Source organism: Macrosteles quadrilineatus, unplaced genomic scaffold (genome assembly GCF_028750875.1).
Source record: "Macrosteles quadrilineatus isolate MER2022 unplaced genomic scaffold, UCM_ALF_1.0 Scaffold_4__1_contigs__length_99947679, whole genome shotgun sequence".
NCBI classification, from domain to species: Eukaryota; Metazoa; Arthropoda; class Insecta; order Hemiptera; family Cicadellidae; genus Macrosteles; species Macrosteles quadrilineatus.
Genome location: NW_026542597.1, coordinates 36,127,397 through 36,154,201, shown reverse-complemented (window position 1 = coordinate 36,154,201; position 26,805 = coordinate 36,127,397). Strand labels below are relative to the sequence as shown.

Sequence of the window (26,805 nt, the reverse complement as noted above, 5' to 3'; positions counted from 1 at the left end):
AATAATGAAGAAAAGTTGCTAAAAAAGAAGTGGGGTTTTGACACCATGATATTTATTCTTCAAACATAAATTCTCTTTTAACTTTGCCTTTATCGATATAATTAGATTTATTAAAAAGCTCTTTATGTTTGTGAATAACAAATCTTTCTGATACGTTTTCGACCTAATTTGTTTTTTTTTCTTTCCCAAAAATTAAAAATTGAATTTGGTTGATGTATTGAATTTTCTTTACGAAATCGTCGTTTTGTCTTTGAATTTTCCAATCGAGAAAATCTTTCTTTTGTTTTTAGATTGGTAGAACTACCCCTAAGACTGGGTCCGAAACACCGGGTAGTAGCACTGTAACACCAGTTGAAAACCGGTTAATTTATACTTCAAGATATGTAATCTTATAAAACCACGTGTGTAACATACGCATTGGTATTTGTAACAACTTTGTAGAGTAACTATGACCAATTTTCAAAACATGTTTGTACGTCTGTGTAAGCAAATGACCTAGAATTGTTTTACGCAGTATTTGCTTTACAATTTTTATCAAGCTAGACGATTTGAAAAGTCGATTCTTTGGTGATTTAGTACATTGTAGTGTCAATTTTATTTACGTATGAAAACACAGCTTGAGTTATTACTATTGTGATACTCAAAAACTCGTGAGGTCTTTAACCTTAGAATTAAATATTTGTTACATGTTAAACACGCATAGATCAATATAATATTATTGATGACCAATATATTCAATGAGAACATAAGTTTTTTTTTAGATTAACCTTAGCTACATAATTCATAAACTAAGTAAAGATTTAGTTAAAAAGTAATCAATATTTTCAACCATGTCCAATTGCGATGGAAATATTAAGCAACTCGATTTCATAGTCCCAATAGCCACTCGTTCATCGTTCTATTGGACAGTTATTGCTGCCGTGTTCCGAGTATAGCTTACGAACAGCTGTGGCCCTGATGTAAACTACTTGTTACTTTAACTATTTCATTGGTTATTGTTTAAGCACAGCTATAATTCATGTAACACATCTTCACACAACCATGCAGCTATGGCTCTGTTAAAAATTTCAATATTACAAACAAAACTTTTATATATAATTAAAAAAAATTAAGTTTCCCAGCCATATACAACACTGATTCAATGTCTCTCTTCTGGTTATCAAAACTCAAGAGCAATTTGATACACAAAGAATCTCCGGTTCCTGACCTGGATGATGCTTAGTTATTTAATTCCATTTACGGTTACACATTATTTCACTAGTTAAATTCGTTATGTAAGGAAAAACGTTTTTAACCTCACTTGGTTTGGATTTGCTTTCAAAACGTGATCGGAAATGGTTGCGGTATTTGTAAACAACATTTCATGTAAACATAGTGACAGCTAGAAAAAATTATCTTGATTTCATAGATGACGTATGTGATAAACATTGGGAGAAAAAAATCTTACAAAATGGGGTTTTGAACGTCCATTATTTTGTTTAAAAAGTAAGGAGACCATATTTTAATAGCTAAAAACACTCTCGCCAATCCAGTGAATAAATTAAAATGATTTGAATCTTTACAGGTAGTCTCGTTTTTCAGGAGAAGGCCGCGTAAAATGCCTTCTGGGCTGTGACAGACAGACAGAAATTGAGATAAGACCAGTTTCGGCTTCTTTAATGTATAAAACGTAAAAATAACCAAAAAATATATAATTCTGAGCAATGTACAGACAAAACTCTGTTTTTATTTATATAGATTCTTTTAAAAGAAGAAACTGTTAAAGACTAACATTTTTTGGTTAAATATTATACTGGCATCGTGTGTTCAGTTCTTAATTAGATCTAGAAAACACAAAGAAACACAGCAAGTTGTATAATTAAATTATGCTTGATTATATTTTTGAGGTTTAGGCTTGAATACTGAACATATAATAGCGATTCGTTCTCAGTAATTATGTTGCCTTGTGGATATAATTCCCCCCTAAATCTGAAGACCAACAATCAAGTGGAAAACACATCATATAGAGCTTTGTCTCTCTTAGGAGAAAGAACCCGTTCTTGCGTCGATTTCTCTGAATTCATTGTATTAAACATTAGAGGTTTCAAATAGAATAACACGTTTCTCCCTAATCACGTAAAAAGGTAAGTGTTAGTAGCGAAATGGAATGGACTAGTTTTTACTAGCTACGTGAATAAAGTATTTCCCTTCTAAGATCTAGTTTTAAGGATCCTCCTTCCTTATATTATAGGGTCTCCTTCCTACCAGCCACTGTGAAGATACTCAATTTCTTTCAAGAAGCAACAAAAATATATTCAAAATGAGGTGGCTTTTCCCTTTGGATGTGTGGCACTCAAAATTAGTGTCGAAATACGATTTATATGTAGATTTGTAGAGATTTAAGGCACTATCATAATTAATCAGTGCACATTTCAAAGATGGAATCATGTCAAGTTGGATGTAATTCAGACAATAAGAAAAGTATATCTATTAATGTAACATAAAAATCAAAAGGTTTATATAAATGTATATCTGTATTTTACATGTTCAAAATGTAGGTTACATCTCGCATTTTTTCAACTTCCCAAAGAGCAGCTACTTTAATCGTTTATTTTGTTTCATACTAACGTATACGACATAAATGAATAGTTATTATTTGAACGGTCAAGCAATTGTTCTGTAGAAGTGAAAAACAAACGCATTAAACATGATATATTAACTCCCCTGTTGGGACTAAATGTTCAATTAAATCTACAATGATGCAGCATTGCTACAGTAAATACAATACAATACCTCTGATAGCATTATGGTGACCAGCTGGGACATGATAAACTGTACCTATACGTTATCCCATATGGCGTTTTTATTGTTTTGCTGCACACCGTATAGAAAATGAATCCCGATTGCTAATTGCTATTGAATCTTTCTTTTCAGAAGGAGTTTTCTTACAAATAATAGAATAGTTATAATTAATAGTTGCATAACCGTAGGGTCGATAGTGGAAAAGGTTAGGAGATTTTTAAGTTGAGAACTATATCCACTTGTCTGTAAATATTGGGCTACAAAAGTGGTTCTAAAAGTAGCTAGAACCTATTAAAAGGTCATCTCACAGTTTTAAGTAAATATTTATTTCAATATAGTAATATACATTAACGTCTCAATCTTCTTTAGGTGAATAATAGCATAATAAATCACTAATTGTGAAACCAATAAATTGTCCATGGAAAGAGAATTTCCCATTAACTATACAATATAATAACCCGTTCTTGACATTTAACCCCTTACCAATACTAATTAAACGGGTTAAGTCGTATTCGTATTTCATTTTATATATTTCATGCAACTACCTCCACTAGTTCCACGATATACGACAGTTTTTATTTTTTTTTTTTTTTAGAAAGTATCAATATATGAATAGGCAAGCATGTTTCATTAAAACCTTTTTTCTCAGCTCTTGTGCATTGCAGGGGAAATCTACGTATACTGTTAGAAAGATGTTTTCTTTTAGATGTGCAAAATCCCTTTATTAATTAAAATCGGCAAAAAAATAAGCATAAACAATGAACTTAATTTTTTTTTATTAACATGGGTCTTATAGGTTGCCATTTAGGTGACGAAAAAACAAAAAAATAAAAACGCAAAACAAATGGAAGTCATTTCAATCACATGTATTTACAGCGTGGGGTGAAAATAGAGTCTGCACATTACATATTTTTGGTCGAGTTTTCGACCACTGGAGGACCTCTAGTCAAGTTTAATATGTCTTACAGTATATCAAAATTTAAAAGTGACATCGGGAAGAATGAAAAGCATAGCAATTTCTGTATTACTATCTAATAATATATTCTACAGAACTACTAGGGATTACAATGCATATGACTTTTACTATGCTCTCTACAAATGTATCATCATGCAATAACAAAATCAATTTAAATTTGGAGAACAGTTTATCAATTCATAGTTTTATTAATTGCATGACTTTTATTTGCTGGGATTCTCTATGGTTAGATGGTTTGAACTTAAGTAGTAGTGATTGGAAATGATACTAATAAATCCAAATGCCCTATCGTATTCAGGCCACATTAATTATAGAAGTTCCTATCTTAGGCAGAACATAATGTGTAAATTCTACATTTTTTGGATCCAACCAAAGTTTTTGCATGTGACTGATAGTTTGAAAATTATAAAACTTCTATGTGTTTTTAATATTATGTACAAGTAGAATCATTGTGTTGTTTTATTGTAGGGATTTCTTCAAAGAGGAGACAATTTTAAGTGGCCTATAACTATTTTGGATTTATCTAACAGATGTTCGTGCCGGGAAAGACCACCTGGCATTGCGCAGTCAAATTATATTAGTAATTTGTATGATTTGAACCCAAACATAAAGGGAAAAGTTCAGCGCTCTATCTATTTTCCTAGACTTTCAATCTTAAACGTCACATTTGACCTCTAAGCTTAAATTAAATTACTATGCTTAAGAACCAGCTTAAAACCACGCCACTGAAATTGCAGCAATCAAAGCGTTTCTATTAAGGTAGGATTAAAAAGGCGATACCAACCAAACACCTCGCCATAAAAATGTTTATGGAGGACAACAAAACAGGTTTTAGTGCAAGCGATGGCGACGTCATGGGTATCGATCACTTAGGAAACTGGAATTTCTCTCTTGGAAACTGTGTCTCCAAGACTGTTCCTTGGTGTATTTTAAATGTATTCAACATTCTAATGCAGCAAAATTCTTATTTTTGAATTACAAAAATAAAGTATAAAATCGTCAAAATTGAATTTCTACTTTTTTATGTCTCACCTTTATACCCTAGGACACGAGTTCTAGCCCGTGACTGTTATACATATTACTTTAGGTTATTCCTAGAGGGTGGAGGCATTATCACATTGATAAAATCCATTGGTGGTTGGTAGGATTTGAACCCGGGAACTCGGGCTCCAAGGCTCCGAGCTCTACCACTAAACCAGCTCGCTCCCCGAACTATCAAATAGCTAGATTCACTCAAATAATTCAGCACCGTAAAAAAATTATAACTGAGTGACAAAAATCTGTTCGATTCCCTTCTGTTAACGAAACCTTAAAAATTACAAGATAAGTTTAACCTACTATAGTATCCAAAGGTATACAAGAGCTATACAAAAACTCTAGTCTAGTCAACTATATAAGTGTTATTGGTGTAAAATGTTCACAGATGTATAAAATTATGCTTTTTAATTCTTAGATAAGAATGTTGGGTTTTTCTAACTACACGGCTGATGCCAAAACCTTTATTTTTAATTCCGAAAAACATATTTTTATTTATTAGAGTCAGGCCTACTTCAATTGGTGTGAGTAACAAATGTAAACCCCTGAACATGGTTGTGATTTTTGCACTATACATAAATAAATTATATAAACAGAAATAGCAGAACGGAATTCAAAATTTAAACGACGTAGTGTCAATCAAACTATTACAACAACCAGCTACATTTTGTCTTCCAGTAAATTTTTTTTGTCTTCAGTGCATACATTACTTATGTACACAGCTATAGGAAAGCTAAATAAATGGGCTTTCTTGTCGTTTTCCATACTTATTCAGAAAATACATTATTCATTAAATTCCTTCGGAAAAATCATTTACAAAAGAAACGAACCAAGAAAAGCTTGAAATTGAGAGTTTTGTTTAACAGCAATAGATTTGAAAATTCTCTCATTGAGTTGTCAATATTACTCAAATCAAGTTGTCATTTCTGTCTTATATTCTATGCCTAACTGACAAGACTTGTTACTTAAGCTATAAATTGTGAAGCAATTTTGTTTAAATTACAATATTCGACCCTTAAGGAAAAACGAAAGTAAAACTAATATTATAATTTACTTTAAGTTAAAATGTATGCTTAAGTAAAATGTCGATTCACACAATATTAATATGTACAAGTATAATTATCGCAAAAAATATTTCCTTAGCAGTATTTGAAAAGGCCCATGGAATCAACAGGGTTCACAAGGAAAATGGTCATCAAGTACATACAAGTAATTTATTACAAATGTAATTTTTGTTATAGAATTTCAGACTAAAATATGAAACAAAAGTTATTCTTTGTCTCAACATAAAAACTGAGTTAATTTCAACAAACAAGGAGTTTATTTATAAAATTGCAAATTTAATCACGTCTCTCTTTTTTGGTTTGGAGTCTTTGAATGGGTCTGATGAGGACTAGGGTACCTGGCTAAATTGATCACCATTATAGTATATTTTATAAATATTTACTATCTTCACAGTAAAAAATGCATTACAAAATTGTATTGGAAGACTTAAATAATCAGAAAATATCTTACAAATACACAAGTTTAACAATATTATGAGTCGATTAAGATAAATTAAAGTGTTTTTTATTCGTTTGAAACGGAAAATAGAGGTTCAGTCTTAAAAGAAGTATACGATTTGCTCTTAAAGCTTCACTTTGTTCTAATATCACTTACACTGTTACGTTGGTTTCTATAACTCGACTAAAACACAACCACAAGATGAAGAGTAATATTACATTCTATTTACCTTTAGTTAATTTCGCGTCTGAGATTTTTACGTCTTTTCTATAGGTATATTCAAACCGATTCGTACTGTTTTTTCGTGGGCATCAAATGAACTGCATGCTGTACTTAGAAGATTTTGAGCTTAAAAATACACTCTTAGGTATAACGTGTAGTAAAGGACGCTAATAAACTTAACCCTTGGAACATTGATTAAGTTATATTGTTAAGCTTTGTATTTTGTGTGGTCAATTGACCAAACCCTGGTCTTGCTACTATCTAACTTGGGGACCTGTCCTAGCAATTGTTTACCAATTTATATACCAATTAAAAACATTCACCTTGGTTCAGAATTAACAAGTTCGGATTTGAACCAGCAACCTTTGGATTTAATTTATAACCACTCACCTTCCAAGATTCAAATTTTTAAATAATATTACACCCTGCAAACATAGACATAGCAAGCTTAAATATAATCAGTTATAATAGAACAATAAAGCATATTTAACCAATATGAGAGTTTTCAATTCCAAACCTTCGAATAAGGGAGGCCAATATGGATTGCATCCCTGGGGTCTTTCAAAATATCCTGAATGTTTTGACATATCGGTTTGACGTTAGAGGTTTATTTTACAGCCATTGTTTACTCTTTCGTGTTTAACTCTCCATTATAGTATTTATTCAGATTTCAAAATTTGTTAGGTTAGTTTCATATTTAGATTGCTACTTTGAAAGGTCGTGGATTTCAAAAACATTATTAGGTACTTGAGAAATTTGTCCTATTATCATTTTTTTTTTTTTTTTGTTAATTTCTCAAATTGAGAATAAGCTATTACCTGAATACTCATTGTAAGACATGGACCCGGGACCGATTTACCTTTTCGTTTTGAGGTCCCTAGAGGCCAAAAACACCATCTGTTCAAATTCATATATATATACTTATATCGCAAACCAGCATGATCGGGACATGGAACGGGGGGGGGGGGGGTTTATGGGATAAAATTCGTGTTTTTCCCAATTTTGACCCTAAAAACATAAAAATTTTCAATTTTTGTCCACACAATTTTGTAGAGCATAAAAAAATTATTTAGTATATTGAAGCATCATTATGTGTCTAATCTATAGGACAAAATTCAAAAAAATTTAAATTTAAAATCCCCATTTTATTTTTATGGAGAATAAATAACTGTTGTAGTTTGCATGTTTATGAATATAATGTTCCTCAAATTTAGGAAATGCATTTATTTCGCACTAAACTACATACTTCATTGACATTTCACAAAATAACACTTTTAAACCCTTCCTGTCGCACCAAACCTAAGTACTTGTTAAACTAATGCTATTTAAATAGGGAATAATTTTGTGATATTTTTAAGGGAATATTTTAGTGGAAATCCAATCAAGCAAATGGAAATTCACTTAGTCTGCAGGTTTGCTGTGGCGGGGGTATTTTTTTACCAATAGTACAGCAATAATAACAACAGTTTATCTAAAATGACACTCAATCTACATTTTAGTGTTTTACGTGACAACTATTGTAATATTTCACTATCCAACTCTGGCAAAAGTGGCCTGAGACAGTTGGAAAAGAGAAATTCCAGCAGAAAATCACAGTGCATTAGTGGTTAATAGGGTAAAAAGATAAGCTTTTTGCAAAATTGCTTGGATCATTTAGAGGGGAGCTAAGTGGTTCATTAAAAGCCTAATGTAACTTTAGCTATGGCGATCGTGCTGCTAAATGAGTTCAAAAAGTGATTTCACTTGTTAATGAAACACAACTTTTTATACCTCTTTTCTACTTGTACGTCTTAAGATATCGTGCATTATAAAATGTATATTTTTCTCATGTTTCTATCAATACAAAATCAGCAAGGCATAGCAGGAAATTGCTGTTATATCTACTTAATAATGCAAACGATTGATTAATTGGTGTAATATTGTTAAATATATTCTTGAAATTTTCCAAAAAAGTCACGGAAAATATTATAACGATACTGAGATACACATTACACCTTGAGATAGGTATCATGCAAAAGGCAAATTAACTTAAAGTAATAGTGCTATAGCCTACTGTATTTGGGAAAGTATGCATTCTTTTGAAACCGTAAAATCGGAAGTGCGTCCTCCAAATTGTACAACACAGACAAATTTTATGTATGTGACTGTTTGTATCATAACGTTATTAGGGTATATTTTTTAATATTTTTTAACCCGCCTTACCACTTCAAACTAGCCTAAGAATAAAACTACGATAGGCCTATTACATAATACCATTATATTGGTGAGATTTGAATTTGGGACTAAAGAATTCCCACTCAATCAATATAACGGCTTCACTATGTATAGATGATAAATATTTGATCTTCCTTAGTTATATTTTCAAACATTTTGAAGAGAACCAAATACCTAAAACAGACAAAGTGTGCTCACCACTTACTCAAACCTTACGATCATTTCAAATATTCAACTTTAAGCTCACGTTTTAGAGTGTAACAAATCTGTTGCTTTCAAAAGAACGAACTGAATACTTCACAAAGGCTGTTGCAGAAAGTTCAATGAATATGAAAACTCGTATTGAGTTGTCAATGTGAATTTACCGCTTATTCGACTCTATCGTTCCCAGATTTTACTGCTCAACCTCGTGTAAATCTCATTGTCGGTTGAATACGAGTAGATTTTTAGGTGAAACAATTCGTTCTACCCTCTTGTTTATTCCCTACACCAACCTTTCTCTTAGACCAACTGGAAGCGTAATTTATTGTGAATTGTAGCACATATCATGTACACATCATTTATAATATGTGATGTAGAGCTAAATACAGGAAAGAACCACATTGATCTAGTAAGAACCAATAACTAGGTGTACAATGCAGTTATCTGCTTGCAATAGCGGAACTAGCATATTAATCCTGCAATAAGCTTATCTACTTGCAGCATCCTAAACCAATGGTTCATTTGATTCGCATAAATGGAGTGCCAATTTGCAGTATACGAAGTCAATGGTATGTCTGGTTCACGTCAATGGAATGGAATGTCTACTTGCAGTCTCCAAAATTCAATGGCATCTTTGGTTCACATTAATGGATTTTTCCTATTTGCAGTACCTATTCAAAATCTGCATTAATGGTACGTCAACGTCACATAAATGGAATCGCTAATTGGAGTATTTAAAGTAAATAGTGCGTCAACATAATTCCGGCGACCCTAATTATTCATTTTGTAGTAAATTATGCTCAATGTTATTAATCTAATTGTTATACTCTTTTTCTCTGTACAGTATTTGCAATGTACTATTTTAGACGATTCGTAGACTAACATATGTTGCGACTCTTGTTTACTTTTTTTGTTATCTAGCAAAAAATGTCATGACGACCAATTAACCCATAAGGCCCATGTTAAATTTCTATAAGTTTTACGGAGGGAAAAGCCCTGTGGTCCGATTTGTTCAATTTCAGATTTATACCTTCCCATGGTTGGTTACTATCACTGTGCTGAATCTCGTGCATATCGCTTCAGCCAGGAGGAGTATTTGTAAAACAAAAGCTGGAGTGTAGTATAGGAGCTTCGCTTCGCTCTGATCAATTATTATGCCAAAACGATTGATCACACTTAACGTAGATAGAAAGATTAAATTAAAATTATACTCAAATTTTTAATTGAATAAATTTTACCAATTCAGAAAGTAGCTGTTTTCCTCTAATAGACTTATCCGCTTATAGCTGAACTTACAGATTGTCGTTATATCGCATACATAAAAGATGTGGCGATTGCTGGGATTCGAACATGTGCCGTAAGGTCAGAGGTTTCGCACTACCTGTGTAGAACATTCTGCTTCACAAGCAACAATAAACACATGTTTAGGTGTAAAAGTTGTAAACATTCAGAGGTATTATTAAGCTGGATATCCAACATCCACTGTTGTGAGAGGATCGATGAATGTGAAAACGCGTGTTGAGTTGTCGATGTGAATTTGGTCGACCCTTCAGGCCTGTTATTTTAGGTCTTCACTCAACTATAGTTCGGCCGCTTAGAAAGCAACCTCCTCCAGCATTGGTTTAGCATTAGCACGCAGGTCGTTTTCTAAGCGGCCGAACTATAGTGACAATCTCAATGTTAGTTTAGTTCATGCAATATGCATTGCATTTATGATTTTTATAACACAACTGTCTATTGTAAATAGAATATGATGGCAGGTTACAAAAAAAACAGAGTTTTGAAGGTTTCTCTAATTAATGACCTTCGTTTAGAACATAATTATTGTCCTTTATTTCATCATTTTTGTCCTACAAACACAGCACGTATGGTATTTTTCGATATTTTTATTCATCAAACAAATTTTAACAGTAATCCTTAGAATTATTGTGTATACAATTTCATACGTACATTACATTTGTGTTGAATTACATTTGTATATCCTATGAATAATGATATTAATTAGTTTGGTTGGTGATTGTGTTTCTAATTTTCCAATTTGTTAAGAATGGATATGTCGTATGGTCTGGGGGCGTATGCTCAAAATCAAGACTTTGTTTTGTTCACGACATATTTTGCCAGTTTTTTTTTTTATTATATTATTATAACTATACATTTTTATTTTGATAATGCAACAAGCATTAACCTGTAAAATATATTTTTTTAAGTAGTGTTACCCATAAAAAATGTATTATCTGGTCATTAAGGCACGACCATTTACTGCCTTCTTGTATAGGATGTAGGTAATTTGGTAATTTCGGTGCAGATTGCAGATAAACATAATGGAGGTAACATAGCGCAAAGTAAAATGAAGAATTCATGGTTGTGGGTGAGATTAACCCCACCTGCGATATGACTGGTCGGAGTTCGGTAGTATTTTGAACAAAGCAATTTTATACAATGAAGATGTTTTCAAACACAATTTCCGTGTTGGATTCCAATTCTGAAATATGTTTGTCTAGTGTGCACACGATCGTTACTTCGTTGAGTCTACGCTTACTCAACACACCAATCTAAAATGTCAAAGATTTTCTGTAAATAAAGTCATACAATCTATCCAAATGTAACTGCAATTTCAGATGGAATACTTATAAGAGAAATATTTATATAGAGATATAAACCATATTCCAGATTTACTTCTTACATCAAACCCCGCATTCATCCTTCCAAAGAGTAAAGATAGTGTTATTACCACCGCAGGGTGAAACTCATTCCTTACTTCGGTACTTATTGATCGCTTCTATACTTCTTTGAAATGTTTCCTAAATTAACACCTTATTTTATTACGAAAACGATTCGACGTTAGGAAATATACAAATTTGTTAGATTTTTAGTAAAGGTCAATCATAATTGATAATTTTTAATTTGAGTTTATTTGAAAGTTATACATGCAGTTACTATTTGAATGTGTTTTGTTGAATATAATACGCTTAATGAAGTACATCTGTTATGATAAGCGCTTTAAAGTTTGTTTTATTTTAGGAGGGAATTGAACCCGGAACCTCGGCACCGAAATGCTCTACCATTAGAGCAGCTCGCCCCCAGTGTATGCTCGTCCTAGTATAAGCTAGGAGTGTATACGTTTTTTTTAACATTCATTTATCAGGTTAAAAGGAAAATTATTATTTTCCTGTTATTTCAAGAGTTTTAATAACTCAAGAAAATACGTAAAAAAAATTATTTTTCGTACTAAAAGATTACAATTATAAATTGAGTCATAGTGAAAAATTACCGAAAGCAAAATGTTACATTTCTTAGTAACATTCATTACTTTAATAAAGTTTTGAATCAATACCTAAAAATTATTGCGAAGAATTGCACAGGAATAATGAATTTCTTATTATAAATTAACTCTGTTTACAATTTAAAAAGATTGGTTCACACTTAAAACCCACAGTTTTCAAAACAATTTTATGACCAGTAAACCGTTATTGTTTTAACCGTGCATATTTACCCTATAAATTCTCATAGAGTAACACTACGACTCTTTACATTACCATAAAATGTTCTTAACGCCCAAAATAAAGGATTTGTTTTTATAATGTATTAACCATTTTACCTATTGTCCATTTCTGGTTTTGAAATACATTGATAGAAACATTTTGAGAGTATTTTGTTAAGTTCGTCCCACCAAGTATAAGTACATACGAATAAGATAAACCATTATATAAAGCTAATTTCTCATTACTCAATTAATTGTAAGTTGTACCAATGGTTGTACGTTTTTCTATAGCAAAACACTTTGTTTTTGTTGTTGATTATTTACAAACATGTTGAATAAATATCAAATGCGAGATTGATTCATTGATGGGATTGAACTACCCGAGGCTCAAACTGTACATGGGGTATCCATTTACTTTATTGATTTAGGCCAGTACCATTCGGGTAGTCCATTTGCATTGGACTGTAAAAATAAATACCGCCTAAGTTTAAATCCCAAAGCCGAACTACAAATATACTCGTACAAAACATTTTACATATACAATTTTTCATTTATTCAGTAGTTTTATGGTCATATTTTGAAATTCACTGTTGATATAAAATAATATTGCTGTATTGTAATTACTTTACAGTTATGGGGGAGGTAAAGTTATTTCTCTTGCTATTGAAATATTTCATTACTTTTGAAACGACATAATACGAAATGTTTTACCAGAGCATTATGTATGGTAATTTATAAGTTGTTATTGGTTTTGTTGGAATATTATTCGTATTAATCCGAATATTTAAAAACAAAATACAATAGGACTGACTTGTATACTCATTGCAACTTTTATTTTTGTTTTATAATTAAGGTAAGCCTGCATCGCTTAATGATTAATTGAATTCGTATGTATATTCATAAAGAAATAAAGCAGTTTTTTTTTTATTTATATACTAACACTCCTATAAGCACAATACGCTAAAAGACTTAAATAACGCGCTGTTGAAAGAAAAAATACGTATTCTCCTTTTATTAATTTTCCTAAAAACCTCAGCAAGCCCTTCCTAAGGTTTCTGATTTACGCGGTACTCGACATGGTGTTTTTTAAAGAGCAGCTTGTTAATGACTAAAATCAGATATACTTTTAGCCAGAACCAAATATTTAAAGCCCTGCATGGACAGCCGGGTTCAGTTTCGTATCATCAAAAGTTCATAAAACTTCGAGTTTTATCACCACCCAAGAACCAAGGCTGATTCACATGGACAAACCAGTGGCGGCCCAGTAATAAGTTAAACTCCGTTGCCACAAAATTTAGGTAGTTCAAGCCCCACCTTGGTGGGGCGATTATATACCCTCCACCTCAACGTAACTTAAAAACAACAACCGACAGCTGATTGACTGATATATTGATTAATCTAAAAAGGGGTGGGGGAACCCAGAAAAACTTCCTCTTAAAGCCCCTAAATTTTGTGAACAGACTATAGCGCAAGCTATTAATTTCAAACTTTCAATGTTTACCATCAAGGCTACCGAGCTAACCACTACACTGAACTGTTGGGATCGGGGTTGAGGGACTATTATTGAATAACATATATCAAACTACAAGCTCGCACTTACCTCTTCTTGGTTGCCGAGACGCCTGGATATCCTATCCTGGATTGGTCCAGAAGCTGTCGGGACACAATGGAGGGAACGGCGAAACCCGATTTGGCGGGTGAATCCCAGCGTGCTGGAACATGCGTTACAATCCATTACAATAGTCAATTAAGACTTTGCCTGAAAAAAATTTAGGTTTTTTCATTCAATTTCCAATATTAAACTCTCACCAAAGAACAGAGCCTCTCACTTATATGTCTCGTAAGTTTTAGTTCCAGTTCATTGATGTTTCTAAAAACAACGCGCTTTCTTTTAAGGGAAATCAATTCTGGACCAAGATGTGATTTGCGATTTGGCTATAAATTATAGATACTTTATAAAAAAAATTGACGTAGTCATTAATATGACCTGAATTGGAACGTGGCTTTGATATACGTGAAAAGTATACAATACTTAAAAAAACTATTAATGTATTTGCCTAATTAATTTTTAAGCTTGCAAAACTAACCAACATTAATAAAAGCGTTTGGCTATACCGGACGTAGAGCGTTTCAGACGATTTACAGGGATCTATCATAATTAATATTTATTCAATAAATGATGAGTTTGTTTAAGTATGTAAGTAGGTTGTTGTAGTATTTGTTTTTGTTTTTTGGCCAACATTGAACATTAAACTCAATATTAACAGTAAAATATTATAACTGTGAGAGAAATACAGTTTATACTTGTTGGCTGGTGATTAAAGTTCCAATAAATATTTCTTCTACAAACTCATAATTCTGAATTTTACAAAATTGATATAGAATTTAATACGTAGTTTGTTTGAATCATTTGAAGACAGAAGGATGATCTGTCGACTTTATGTATTTTCACATAATTGGTAGTCCTAAAAACGTTTTAGACCTAGGTTTCAAAAGCATTACCCATTTCCTACAAGTTTTCTTCATTCGAATTAAACACTGTCAACAAGAAATCAACGCTTGCAAGACGAAGTGGCATAAGTACTCACGCTTCTTCGACTTGCAAGTGACGAGATAACCATTAAAAACTAAAAATAAATTTAACAGATTAATTTTACAAGCATTAAAACTCTTCACCATTCGGTATTTTTAGAACCCGTCATTCACCACACAATCTTAACTTTCCCTTTGCTATGCAGTTACTTAAGAAATTGCGCCTAAAAATAACTCAAGAACACCGAGTAAAAAGAGAAAAGGCGGGTCGCACAGAGTAATGAGAATTGTCATTCATATAATGGAGAAGCACGGGAGACGGGACTTTTGGCGGGGTGAAATGCGTGGGAAACTTCCCGGCAATTTGGAAAATTGAAGTGTGACAATAACACTTCCTTTTTTTCTTGTTGTTGAAGACTTTATCTTAAACCTTGCGTTTTACCTATTTTTCATATTTTACTTGATTGAATACACAATTAATTTCAGACATAACCACATTTAAAAATATATCCAATGCAATTCAAATATATCAATAATTTTATATCATGAATTTTGATCAAATACTCCATCAAACTAATTAATTTTGAGTCAACGTTCCTCTTGTGTATCATTAATTACAAAGTAAAAAATCATAAAGAATTTTAGTTAGTACAACTTGTTTTTCATTTTACTGCAACAAGCAATTTCGTACCTGTACCATACCTAAACATGAACAACTGTTTAGTTTAAACATTTCACATGATTAGTGACTATGTTGATCATCATTGGCAATAACTAGTCATATTAAAAACGACTCGCTGTATTGCCCGCTCTTCGCTCGGGACAACTTTTAAATTGTAAAATAAATCCATCCCCTCTTAAATATTGGTACATATCAGGAATAATCATCGGAGGAATTAAACTACCAATTTAAAACTTTATTTATCTAAAAACAATTACGAAACTAACAAGAAGTTCATTTCTACAACAAGAAAAACTACAACAACAAGAAAGAAGTACATTTCTACTACGAGTGTATTTTTTAATGTGTGTAAACCATATTATTGTATTTACACGTATTTAGACACTCTTGCACATCATTCCAAATACCACATCTAGATAATTTTAATATGTTATCAAATCACTTATATAAAACTATTTGAAGTAGGGCGGTAACTATCGGTATCCCTAAACAGTTTACGATGTTTATTGTGGAAAATTCAATAAATTGCTCTGGTCCCTTTCCTACAAGGCTAATTATTTGTTTACAGTTGACACCCCCATAGAAAATCCTTTTTTCAGGTACGAAATATAAAATTTATTCCAGGTAACGTTTGCGACATCCTTAATCTTGACTTTGTCAATCGTCGTGGACACTGTGGGTTAAACACATCCATCAAATCAAGGGATGAACAAGTAAAGTAACAGAATAATCTCTACCAGTGCCTTTGAAATGTAGGCGTGGTTGTGGGAGGCGAACCGAAGACTTTGATGACGAGAATTGTCAAGTTTGTAGTGCTACAAAATACCAACTTTGCTGTATACTTTTAACTGAAATGGTGACCATATGAAGGTAGGTATTTAAAGCCAAGTATGAATGGAGATGAGTGTAGGATGAGTGGCGCGATCTTGTAGTCTTGTTGCTGACTAAAGCCGACATGTTAGACACAACTGTTAATTGATAGTCCATGCAGCCAATGGCAACTAAGGGACTTACAGTTTATAGTGGAATCCGAACCACTTTGCCTTGTAATTTACGAATTCTTCTAATTATCAGGATAGTACTGTGGATAGTAGTACTCACTAGTGTGGCCGTTAATCCACAACAGGGAGTATCACATCCACAGATCATGGCTATAAATATTCACAATTCGTGACCTCCGAGTAGCTGGCTTACAGAACGACGCCACACTCATCTAAGCACAGAACTTTTTACCCACCTCACATTACAAGGGAGTCAAATAACTGAATATGCTAAGGGGAGTCAGGCTAAAAGAACATAACCACACCGATATTGGGGTTTTACGAGTCAATAGCTACGTGACTAAGTTGCTACCCTGTAAATTACGAGTTACAATTTTACTGCCGACATGAGTGACATCGAGGCAATAGTAAACATCGCAAGACCAGGACGTGACGATCCGCTACTTCTGTGGACCAAGTTTTTGTCACTTCGATCTCGAGATTTCTATAAATCCATTCTACAAATACCCATTTTGTGTCGTGGCAATATAGGCTATTTGTGACGTTTGCCCCAGTTATTAAACTACACTTTCAACTTGGAATCTTCTTATACGTATAACTCACTGATCATGGTACGAAAGTACAAATATTTAATGTTTGGTACATTGCACTACAGATTTGGATTGGTTTTAATTCAAAAACTTGTCCAAAATAGCTGTTTATCTCTGTGAATATGGTTTTGATACGCTAAACACGTATCTTAATATTCTTAATATTTATGTGACAAGAGTGGTGTATGGCTTTTAGGGAATGAAGGTTCTCTTCGTCCTTCTTTTGTTTTCCAGATGCAGGGACACCAATACTGCCTTTAGTACCTACTAATATACGTAATAAATTGTTTTCAAGTTAAAAAAAAATTAATCTTCGTCAGTTTGAGTTTTTCCAATGTATAGGGAAATATTCCATGATTAATATCTCGTCAAGAGTTTTTTTTTGTACTGGTTGGAGTAGAGGGAAAATCTCGAAAACAACGAAAGCTCCCCGTTTTGGTGGAACAGTTTTTTGAACAAGTCAAATTAAAAGTTTAAGAAGACATTGAACTACTAGGCTAGGCTCAGAATATGACTTTATCCCTTTGCTTAAGGTCACTTGTTCGTTAGCAGGACCTCCATGACAGTAGCTCTAACCATGGATGAAGGCTCTAACTACAATCAGCAATATCCCAACCTTTCTGTGAGTGATGGAAACAATTAATAGAATTAGAAATTACACACGTTTTGGTATTTTATATTTATGTTTGAAGTGTAAAACTGAAAAACTTTGAGAGATTTATCCATCATAAGTTTGTGCAAACTGTTATGCTAAAATACTTGTCATGAGTCTTTGTGAAATATTTGTGTATTTATAAATAACAGATAGTTCAGCTGTTGATGACAAAGTACTGTAGTGTATAGTTCATGGCACGGGCCAAAAATGTATTTTTGACTCCATCTATCGTTAATCTCGAGCTCGTTTTGAAAAGAATCACTGAGACCATAGTTATGGTCCTCTTCCATCATTTTCCTTTCTTATAGCAGCACTTGAGTTGATCTACAATTAAAAAAATATATTTCATTAACTTAAATTTAAAATTGTTCATTCAAAAGGTCTAACAGTAAATATTGTCTATAAAATGCGGCTTATTTTTACCTGGTATAGAAGCTATCATCCTCACGGTCGTCTATCAGCCTGTCACATGAAGCGGCCAGTGGCTTGAAGCTGTCTGGAAACAGAATTATGAAACAATTATATATCCTTTACTTCAATACAAGGAGATCCAGGCACTGCTGCAAAAGGCATAACTCTGAAAGACCCTGCTCCGAAACTCATTTTTGAAATAGTGCTTTTCGAAGCAGTGCCTGACCATGGAAATTCTTTCGAGCCAGTGCCTCACCCTTGCATTCTTTTTAAACCAATACTTTTCGAAGCTTTGCCACACTCTGCATTGGAAGTAAAGAGTTTAATAATTTATGACTTAATAAATTAATAATTTTATGCTTCTGTCAAAATATAAAACCTGAACTGTTCGTAACCTTAAGATAACGAAGTACAGAAGTTATCATAGGAAGATGGTGGTGACTGCAGTATAGTGGCGATACCCAGTTTCGAACTAGCAATGTCTAGCCATTGACTTTGGATAATGCATGAACACTCAATATGTTATTATTATTTCATTATCTGAGATATGTTCTGACGTGTCTTTAATTTCCGGAAATTATTTTGACATAATATTTTATGTTTCTTCCTCTACTTTACCAATGGTAGAACGTTTAAAGACACAAGTGTATAAGTTATAAGATAAAAATCTAGGCTACGATAAACATTAAAAAGCTTCATCGTTGAAGTCTTTTCTGATAATTTGTATTTATTTATACGTCCCAACCCAACAATGGAGAAGTTGGAGGCAGGGTAAAATTGCGTAGTCGAGAGGTTTCGATTGATTGACTTCGATTGACACCAATTAATTGGTTTCCAGATAGAACGATCTTAGGTGTGAAGTGGCCTATTTTTACTGAAATTTAATTCTGCAACATCAATGTTTTTATTCTCTAGCCCGACATTGTTTTTACATTCCTTCAGGGCCGGAGTTTGTGGTTTTATTACTTAGATCAAATCCCCTAGTGTTTGGCAGGATTTGAACCCGGAAACTTTGAGACCAAAGTCCTACGCTCGACCACAAGACCAGGTCATTCCTGTCCACATAGGCATTAAATCAACCAATCAATTTCAGCCTGATTGTTTATGATTTTTTGGATGAAATAGTTGTTATTTTCTGTTTATAAATCAATATAAACTTCTTGCATGTCGTTGGTAAGACATTATAATTTTTATGTTTTACCTTTACATTTTTCTCACTAGTTACAACCAAATCTTTTTACTACTGAGCATAATGTAAAACCATCTCCTGGTTGAATTATGATTCATTACATTCAAGTGCTAATTCTTAAATTAGTTTTTTGACATCACGTATATTTTTAAGGTAGCTAACCCCCTGAATTTCTAAGTAAAGTTTGCAAACTCAGAGAACATATAATATTATAGAATTGGATAAACTAGTAATGTTAATGATTATACCTACTCAATCAAATAGTGCAGGATGAACAACTTGTTGTATACAAACAAAAAATATTGTTTTGATTAAAACAGCAACTGAAAATTTCAAATAAAAATCCATGAAATTATTAAATACTTTTTAATTGAAAATCCATATATTACTCATTTTGATTGGCTAGTTTCTAAGTTCTCCCAGCTATACTAGTTACTAAAACTGTCTAACGTAACATTACAATTAAATAAACACATTTAAAAGCCCATTCTCTAATCATAAATATAGGAATAATAAATCAAAACACACATTGTGACATCGCTATGTATATTCATAACGCACTGTTTGGAAACAAGTGACACACTACAAACATGAAATACAGAAAACCAAAAACTTCATGTTCAACCTCCAGGGAACTTAGTTCTTCTTCGTCTTCAGACAGTGAATGTAGTAATTATCACTGTACTCCCACTCTATCTCGTACTTCGCCACCACGTTTTTGAAACTCTTAGAAGGGCATAGCAAAAAGTTCGTGTGAGATTTCAAGCTATCATTCACTGCCTTGACTAGCCCCACAGTACCAATCATGGCCGCGTTATCTTCCCCTAAGCTTTCCTCGTACTCTTCCACGATCTTTCTCGACCCAGCGTCCGCAACTTCCACCAACGGCTCCGGAGGACTTAGCTCGACAACCATCACGTTCTTTACTTCCATAACACACTGGGGAGTCAAGTCTTGAGTGCCACGGAAATTGTTGATCTCCAGAATGAATCTGATTTTACTCGGCTTGTTGAACTTGTAACTCACCGGAATCGTAGGAGATGATGTTGAAGGGCCGAGTTTCTTCGCCACTCCAAAATGAACCGGTTCAGGTGTATGGATTAGTTCACACTCGACCTCATAGGTGTACTTCTCTTTGGACTGGAACACCAACTTCTTGTTTAAGATGTCCCCTACCTTGACCTGTGCTGTAGTAGCGGTTGCACACATATACTCGTCTGTTTCCTTGTAGTACATTTCAACACCGGGCAGGTCCACCGTGACGGGAACCAACTGTTGGATCGTCGGCCAAGCTATCTCGATGTACTCCTCCATGTCGAACTCATTGCCGTAGATTTCTTGGAGGAACGCGTGGAAGATTAGCTTGTCCTTTTCGTACTTCCCGTTGAGACATTGTACGCTGCAGATTGCAAGCACCAGAACACAGAGCGACTTCATGTTGCGACTACGTGGTGTGGAATGGTACTGAATTGTATGATTTCATTTGCACCTGTGGTTGCGCAATAACAGCTGTCATCATGATTAGCTGGCAAAACATGGCTGGCAGGGGAATATGTTCGCGCTTGTACAGTAAGCAAATGTATCAAGTTTACAAAACTATATCGATTCTTGAACTGAAATTTTATAAATAAATTGTTTTGTTTACAAAACTTATGTAGCCGTGCATCGTTTGAATTTTTTTTCGAGAATTACATATATATCATATTTAGATACTAATTTAGAAAATGCTACAAACACTAGTGAGCCTACTCTGAATTGAAGTGAAAAAAAAACTATATCCACATAGTTATATGGTTATCTGTAAATTTTTTTACATCTACAGTAATACGCTGCCCTATTATTATAACTAAAGGTCGTCCAGTGGTCGAAAAGTCGACCAAAAATATGTATGTACAGACTTCTCTAATTACACCCCAAGCCATAAATAAAATATGTAATTGGAATTTCTTCCATGGTTCGATTTTCTGTTTATATTACGTTGTTTTTCGTCACCAACATGGCAACCCATAAGGTCCATGATAATATTTTTTAATTTTTAATTCATTTTTTGTGCTAACTTTGAACCTATTTTGATCTATAAAGGGATTTGGGTAGATTTTCCCTACAATGCACACGAGCTGAGAAAAATGGGGTTTAAGAAACATGCTTGCCTATTTGTATATAGGATATGTGTACTTAATTATTGTAAAGTTCAATTTTTAAAACATGCCAGTTCAATTGCTAACTGTTCGGTTCCAAACTGTTGTATTATTTAATTTACTTATGACTTTGATGCTTTAACTACTTATAACTTAGATGCATAAATTTACAACACGTGAACAATAGGAGTGAGGGAAATAATATTGGAATAATCTGAAATAATATAATATTATATTATATTATTTAATATAACTATTTAATATAATACAATACAATCTTTAAATAATATTGGAAATAATATTGGAATATAAAACTGATGGTAGACTTTTAACTGTATCACCTAGCAACCTACTTATGTACAAACCATATGTTGATGATGATTTAGCAGTTGTACTTAACAGTTTTCAATTTGCTGTTTTCAGCAATTTGTTTGTTAGAATTATAAGACTTCTAAAATGTTATGTTGTTCACTCAGTATTAATAAAATAACAATATTGTCTAAGAATCGTGTATGTACTATCCTTCAAAACCCATAGGTTTATAAAACTATAAAATTAAACTCTAAATATATAAACTCTAACTCCATATACTCTAACTCAAAATATAAATTTTCATCCAAATCGATAGAGCTAATTTCAGATTACTAATAAAAATAGGGTGGCCTAAACCAACATTGTTTGATTAAAGTAGTTGGGTTATTTGTATATGTTTAAATAATGGCATTTTTAGTGCTTAGGCCAAGAAAATATTATAAAATTTGCTTTACTCATGAAAAAATATATATATCTAGGAATCTGCTACTAAAACTTGGGTAGTTTAGCTAATTCACATTTTCTAATGATTGACAGCAATAAAACTGATGAAAATTTCATGTATAAATGCGCCACTTGAGAATCACAGACCTATTAAAACAGAATCATTGTAAAAAAAAAATTATCTTTGGATAACATCGATGAGCAAATTCAAAATCAAAATGTTTTCATAAAGAATTATGAATTGATGCTGTGCTGTACTAAGCATTAAAAGCTCAAAGCAAGACGGGTTCATTTATGTTTGGTTTTATCCATTTTTTTAGTTTCTGCAATTATTGTAAGTTTATAAAGTATAAAACTACAAACTGTAAACTGAATCCAACACGTTATATAATATAATATGTGTTGGTCTTAAGAAGAGTTTTCAATACCTACAATATATTAATAATATTTGATATTTTGTACATTGCTTCTGATTGTGTTTTACCCCATGGTTAGTGTAATTTTTACCATAAGAACTTTACCATATCTCCTCTTATAAATCTAATTCCACTTGCGGATAAATTAACTATATCAATGAGGACGGTATTAAAAAAATAGACAACAAAGCATGCATTGCTGCTTATTTATTTTATTTCAAAATTCCAATCTTAACTTTATGCAACGCTCCTTTTAAATAATACTGATTAAACAAAATTATACATCTTTTCTAAATAACTAGACATATTATTCTTCAATAGTTTAGTTGTAGATGACTATGAGGTATTCTGTTAAGGTTACGTTTACACAGCCGTTTATTCATTTACCTTGAGGATGGGTTTTATAGGTTGCATACCAATGACTTAAAGCTGAAACTACACATAAAATAAATTCAGTTGCAAACCCCATGTACACCAAATTGTTCTAATATTCTTAATTAGGCTCTCAATTATTGCAGTTGTCTCAGAGGTGGCTATGTTATTGGTCGTCGCTAATGTTGTTACAGCCCCTAACAACAAAACCAGCTGTATAACAAAGCAAAGTGTGGCTTCTTTGGCTAAATGTGTATATGTGAATAACCGAATAACCCTAATCGCTAGAGTTATCGCGGGCACCGTGATTTCCTCGAAGTTGAGAAGTTTCAGATCGATTTAGATATTCTTGCGTGATTGAGCCTTAAACAAGCTCTCTTTCAACTTCATATCTGTGGGGTAACTTTACTCTTTCCTGCGCTAGAGTCTTCCTTCGGATGAACTTTTTGTTTTTGTAGGAAATATTTATTCGCCGTTTGGGTATTCTTGAAAGATATATTGGTTTTCAAACATATCCTCATTTCTATGCGCAAGTTTTGTTTGTAGTAACTACAAACCAGAAAGGAAAATTAACAACTTTTTATTAGCCTACTTAAAAAACTGCTTCTAATTAATTTAATATACATTGCTGCTTAAAATGAAATAAGTAATTAACTATCCCTTTACCAACAGTTCTTTTAATTAATTTATTTATTTATTTGATTCATTTGATTCATTTCATCCATTTCGTCAATTTCGTCCATTTCATATATATATTATTTCGTCCATTTCGTCCATTTTGTTAATTTCGTTCATTTCTTTCATTTCGTTAATTTCGTTCAATTCGTTTAACTCGTTTAATTCGTTCATTTCGTTCATTTTAGCGAATTTCCCACATAGGGAAAAAGCTATTACCGTAGTACTCATGGTATGACCTGGACCCGGGACCGATTTTATTTTTCATTTTGAGGTCCCTATAGGCCAAAAACACCATCCGTTCAAATTCATATATATATATATATATATATATTATTTTCTTGCATATATATATATAAATGTATATGTGTCCGTTAACGTGATAACTCGAGCAAAAATCATCCGATTTTGATGAAATTTGGTAAAAACGTGTAAACCTACGTTTATTCGAACGAGTTCGCGATCCAGCATAATCGGACAATGGGAACGGGGGTTTATGGGGGGTTTTATGGGGTAAAATTGGGGTTTTCCTATTTTTGACCCTAAAAACAAAGAAATTTGCAATTTATTTTAAAACCGTTTTGTAGAGCTTAAAAAAATAAATAATTTAGAATATTGAAGCGTTGTTGTATGCCTAACGGTCACGGAGAAAATTCAAAAACAGTGTAATTTAAAATTCCCATGTTATTCTTATGGATAAAATGAAAATTGTTGTAGTTTACTTGTTTATGGATATATTGATATATTGATATATTGATAATATTTAGCAAATTTATTTATTTCATCCTATACAATTGACGTATGGTCAAAAAACACTTTTACCTTCCCCGTAGCAGCAAACCTAAGCACTCGTTAAATCTAATGTTATTTAAATAGGGAATAAATATGTCTTATTTATGGAAATATTTAAGTAAAAATGTAATCAGACAAGTTGAAATTCGCTCAGTTTGCAGGTTTGCTGTGGCGGGGATATTATTTATTTTATTTTACTTTATTTTACAACAATACTACAAAACAGCATATTCCAATTACATTGTAGCATTAAGCATACAAAAAAGCTTACAAGAGTAATCAAAATACAATATAAATATCATTAGGGAATGTCCGTCTTCACTGGTGGCAGTCCTCAAACAATTTCTTTCAAAAAATAAATACAAGAACGACAATTAATAATTAAATAGATTACTAACTAAAATAATACTGATGGTAATGAATCAATCATATTAGAAGCCTATATCTTTAAAAACTTACTAATATTTTATATTTTTTTTACTTTTAGTACTACTGTTAGCACTTACTTTTAGTGATGCTGTCAATACGTATTGTAAGTATTACTGTTATTCTTACTGAAATTGTCACTGTTATTACCTACTTCTACTACTATTGTTAGTATTTATTGTTAGCGTTGATGAGAGTAGTTCAAAGTTTGCATTCAGATTAAGTTTAATTTAAAGAAATTTATAATAATTTCAATTGTAATATAGCAAAACAAAATCCCACGTTTATTGATATAAATTACTCGTACAGTCGTTACAGTACCCTACTCCAGTTTCTAAAGCCAATGCTTTTGCATACACCAACATTTTTTTACTAGATTCAAATACTTTCTAACAAACCTCACAATACCTATTCACCTACACTAACCCCCTCACCTACCTACCACGTTGTTAAGTACAGTAGTAGGCTTACTGAAAGTGTAACCTTTTGAGATTTCAGGAAAAGTACTTTTACGACCGGTGTTAAAGCAGTCAGAATCTCGTCTAGTCTCCATTAACTAGCCTATATATCAGGATCAACCGCTTTTCGCACAATAAATCGCGATTTACAACCCTTAAAAGTCACGTTCCATCCCCTGATCCACCTTAACTCCTCGGCAGTATTTGATTTAACGCTTCCTCCGGGAACAAAGTATAAAACGGCCAGGAATATATTTAGATAAGCTAACTAGCTTCGGTGCTTCTACAGCGAATAGTAAATGGACTAGCATGCATACTAACCATGTAAGAAAAAACAGTTTTTTATCGTAGACTCGGGATACAGCGTGTCCCACGAAGAGGTTTAAACGTTTTATTCTATATTACTTGTCCATTTATACACAGGAAACATTGAAACTTTACACAATTTATAAAGTAGTTTATACAAATATTCTGGGAAAATGTCAACTCCATAACCCTTGTAGAAACTAAATGGTGGCATATTGAAAAATATTATTATTTTTTTTATATTCTTATTGTCACATTCTAGTCAAATAAAGCTTTTTTTATCAGGAAACTAGAACATAGCCTAATGAAATAAGAGTAGAGTCCAAAATTATTCAAACTGTGATCCATACTCAGCAACACACTGATAACAGATATTAACAAATCAATAGCAAGTAAGCTCTTATAAAGAAATTCTGCGGTATCCGGAGAAGTTCCGTTTCAATTAATCGCTTTAGTTACTCATAATTACTAAAGCTATGGGCATGAGCTTGTTCCATCAAGTAACCCCATACAAATAAGTCACACACAGTTAAATATGCAACGTAGTAAAAACATCAGATAATAACTCAAGTAGGTGATTCTTACAGGAGACAAATGGGTAAAATTTTCAATACGCCACCATTTTGTTTCTACAATGGTTAGTGAGCTCAAATTTTCCCAGAATATTATTAACCTACTTTATATATTGTGTAAAGTGTCAAAGTGTTCGGTATATAAACGGGCAAGAAGCACAAAATCAATCATTAATTTAAACCTCTTCGTGGTACACCCTGTACATATAATACAGTTATTGTTTATTCTTTATTTGCTTCTGTAGGTCATAACACAAAAAGATTTACCTAATCCAAACTTGAAACTTACCACACAACGATAATACCTACCACTTACAAAATATTGTAAAATTAACAAACATAATCTTAATTACCAAGTGTACAGATAAACCATCATCCTCAGTATTCAAACATTGTCAGGCTAAAAGCATTGGACTGAACT

General features: G+C 32.6%; 1 protein-coding gene across 1 annotated transcript in view; it reads right to left on the bottom strand.

Moving 5' to 3' along the window:
• LOC128991506 (pleckstrin homology domain-containing family G member 5-like) overlaps positions 1 to 26,805 on the bottom strand; it is a 263,086-nt gene that overhangs the window by 172,591 nt on the left and 63,690 nt on the right. The window contains exons 6-7 of the mRNA XM_054414443.1: positions 18,297 to 18,369; positions 14,014 to 14,125 (exon numbers count right to left, since the gene is read on the bottom strand). Coding sequence (XP_054270418.1) covers positions 14,014 to 14,125; positions 18,297 to 18,369 — 185 coding nt within the window. The remainder of the gene's footprint in view (positions 1 to 14,013; positions 14,126 to 18,296; positions 18,370 to 26,805) is intronic.